This window comes from Acanthisitta chloris, unplaced genomic scaffold (assembly GCF_000695815.1).
Source record: "Acanthisitta chloris isolate BGI_N310 unplaced genomic scaffold, ASM69581v1 scaffold5481, whole genome shotgun sequence".
Taxonomy (NCBI): Eukaryota; Metazoa; Chordata; class Aves; order Passeriformes; family Acanthisittidae; genus Acanthisitta; species Acanthisitta chloris.
The window spans coordinates 16,798-19,817 of NW_008655377.1; the positions used below are offsets into that span (position 1 = coordinate 16,798).

General features: G+C 38.1%; 1 protein-coding gene across 1 annotated transcript in view; it reads right to left on the reverse strand.

The window, feature by feature from the left end:
* The window catches only part of IPO11 (importin 11), a 69,903-nt gene that overhangs the window by 141 nt on the left and 66,742 nt on the right, over positions 1 to 3,020 (reverse strand). The window contains 2 exon segments of the mRNA XM_009083871.1: positions 4 to 21; positions 2,511 to 2,595. Coding sequence (XP_009082119.1) covers positions 4 to 21; positions 2,511 to 2,595 — 103 coding nt within the window.

Genomic DNA, 3,020 nt, shown 5'->3' on the forward strand with positions numbered 1-3,020 from the left:
TACAGGGTCCTTCAGTGCAAGCTGTGGAAAATATGCAAGAGAAAAATAAATAATAATGCCTTAAAAATACTCTGTGACCTACTCATCTCTGTTTTAACCTCAGCTCGAGAAAGAAATCTGCTTTTTATTTCTTTGTACTTAATTGAGAAACAAGATGAAAAACTTCTGCAAAGCAGAATATCAAAAGAAATATCAGCTTAAAACTATTTGAAACAGTGCCAAATCCCGAGTCTTACAGTTTGCTCTAAGATTTCACACTTCTCTAAGACAAAACAAATTCAAAGCTGCTTTATCAGTTGCTGATGAATGAGTTCACAAGTCACTATGAGGAGTGGCTGAGGGAGACTTTCTTCAACTCTACTTTTCTGGAACTTGTATTCAGAACTAACAAAAAAATGAAATAGAGTTTGTCAACAATATTAGACAAATGCAGTCTTCACTGAACAAGCAAAAATCATGAGTTTGGAAGAACAGTAAGCATAGCTGGTAAGGGACTATATCATAGGATCATAGAATTTCGGGGTTGGAATGGACCTTACAGATCATCTAGGCCCAACCCCCTGCCCTGGGCAGGGACACCTCCTCACTAGATCAGGTTGCTCAAGGCTCATCCAACCTGGCCTTGAACACTGCCAGGGTTGGGGCAGCCACAGCCTCCCTGGGCAACCTGTGCCAGTGTCTCATCACCCTTAGAGTAAAAAACTTTTTTCTCACATCAAATCTAGACTTCCCCTCCTTCAGTTTGAAGCTGTTACTCTTTCTACTATCACTGCAGTTCCTAACACAGAGTCCCTCTCTGGCTCCTCATAGGCCCTTCAGATATTGAAAAGTTGCTCTGAGGTCTCCACGCAGTCTTCTCTTCTCCAGGCTGAACAGCCCCAACTCCCTCAGCCTGTCCTCACAGGGGAGATGCTCCAGTGCTCTTAGCACTTTGTGACCTCCTCTGGACTTGCTCCAACAGTTCCATGTCCTTTTTATGTTGAGGACACCAGCACTGCATGCAGTATTCCAGGTGGGTCTCATGAGAGCAGAGTGGAGGGGAAAAAATCACCTCCTTTGACCTGCTAGCTACACTCTTTGGATGCAGCCCAGGACTCAATTTGCTTTCTGAGCCACTAGCACATACTGCCTCCATGTAAGTTGTATGCTGAGTTCCTAGCTGTGTCGTTGTTTTTTAACTGAAATGTGCCCAATTCTGATAGGAGCAAAACAGATCTATTTTTCCAGTTAAAAAAAAACAATGAGAAAATTCCTACAACTTGTTAATCAAAACAGGAACCAGAAGTTTGGCCAGTACCTACGAATTATTGAAATGTACTCAGTGAAATACAAATTATATGAACTACGTAGATACAAATTATTTTCACTGCTCAGTGAAAACCTGAATTTGATTAGCTTTTGAATCTAGTTACTTTACAAATGCACCTCAAAGCTGGATGTGGGTGCCTAGCCTGGGGCTGTGTGAAGAAACCAATCTTCCACCTTGCTGGTTGTAAACAGTGGTTTGAAGCAGACAAACAGTTCAGAGGTTTCACAGAGTAACATACCTCTCCAAACTCTGCTTGCCAGCATTTGTGGCATTCTGCAGAACTATCCCTTGTTTGAACCAGTATTTGTTAGGTGGATCTCTTTCCTCGACATCTTTAGATAACAACACAGTTATCAGTTTCCAGTAAAAAATTATATGCCACTCCGTACTAAAACAGTGATCTAAACACTACAAAGGACAACACGAGTCAATGGAATGGCATTAATATTCAAGAACAGGTAATAAAAGTCAAATAAAAAAAAACTGTGTTGTGACATATGAATTAAATTATTGAAAAGATTTCCAGAACTTGAAAGATTCTCTTCAGCTTAAGTATGAATACTTCAACACTAACGAGGCAGCCAGAATGCTGGACATAAAATTATACATATTCATCATCTCATAACTGCTCTAGGAAAGACTAGAAAATAATTTAAGAAGGGAATGTATCCTTTACTTTTAACACCAATAATAAAATGGAGTCAGATGACACAAAAGGCTCTTAATATCAAAGTTTTTTTAGGATTTAGAATATATATTCCTATATATTTATTAGCATTTGAAAGAAAAGCCTACTAACAAACCAAAAGCATCTGATGGCTTCTTAGTAAGAGTTCTTTACATCTGGGAAAGATTCTATGCAATCAATAGCTGTTCCAACATAATAAAGTTTTAAATATGAGAAATTTGGCCACAACATTTCAGTAAGTTTTAGCTCTCTGCTTTTTTCAGTAAACTCTTTTTATATTGTCTTAGTATTGTAATGTCCAGATTTTGTGAACAGATTATGTTTATTTTGGCAACAGTCTCCAAGATGCAAAAGGAAAGCAGGAGCATAAATATTGTGGCTGCAAAGTTTGTCATCAGAGCATTTTCCTTTTTCAATTCAAGCGGTGAATTTTCAAAAAAAAAAAAGAATTTATTGTGACAGAAATGAAGCACACAATCAGTTCTATAACTGAGCAACAGATTCAAGATTTACCATTTTTTTCCTTTTGTCTTGTTCTGTGGGAGGCTCCTCGTCTTCTGTAACTTTGGGCTCTTCAAGACTGACCATCAGCATGCAGCTAAGAATGGGGATAAGGACAGTTTTAACAAGCATTATCGTAAAAAGTCATTTTGCAACACTTTTAGAAACACAGAACAAATACAAGAGAGAGTTTACTGGAAGTCAGACAGCTTGCTAACAAGTAATTTTTTTCTGAGAACAGCGAATCTAACAAAGCCTGAATGCATGTTGTGTGTCACCTCTACCCACGTAACAATTTGTTATCTTCCACATTTTAGCTCAAGTTGTGGTTTAAAAATACATTTCTGTACGGAGAAAACAGACTATGTGGGTTTAAAAAAATAAATATAGAAAAAACCCTACTGTTCCTAACTAGAATTTTCCACCCTTTCCAAGAAAGTGCTCTACAAGCACTCTATCCTATCAACACGAAAATCAAAGTGGCATAAATGCAAAGCTAGCAAAGATTTCTCATGGCATTCC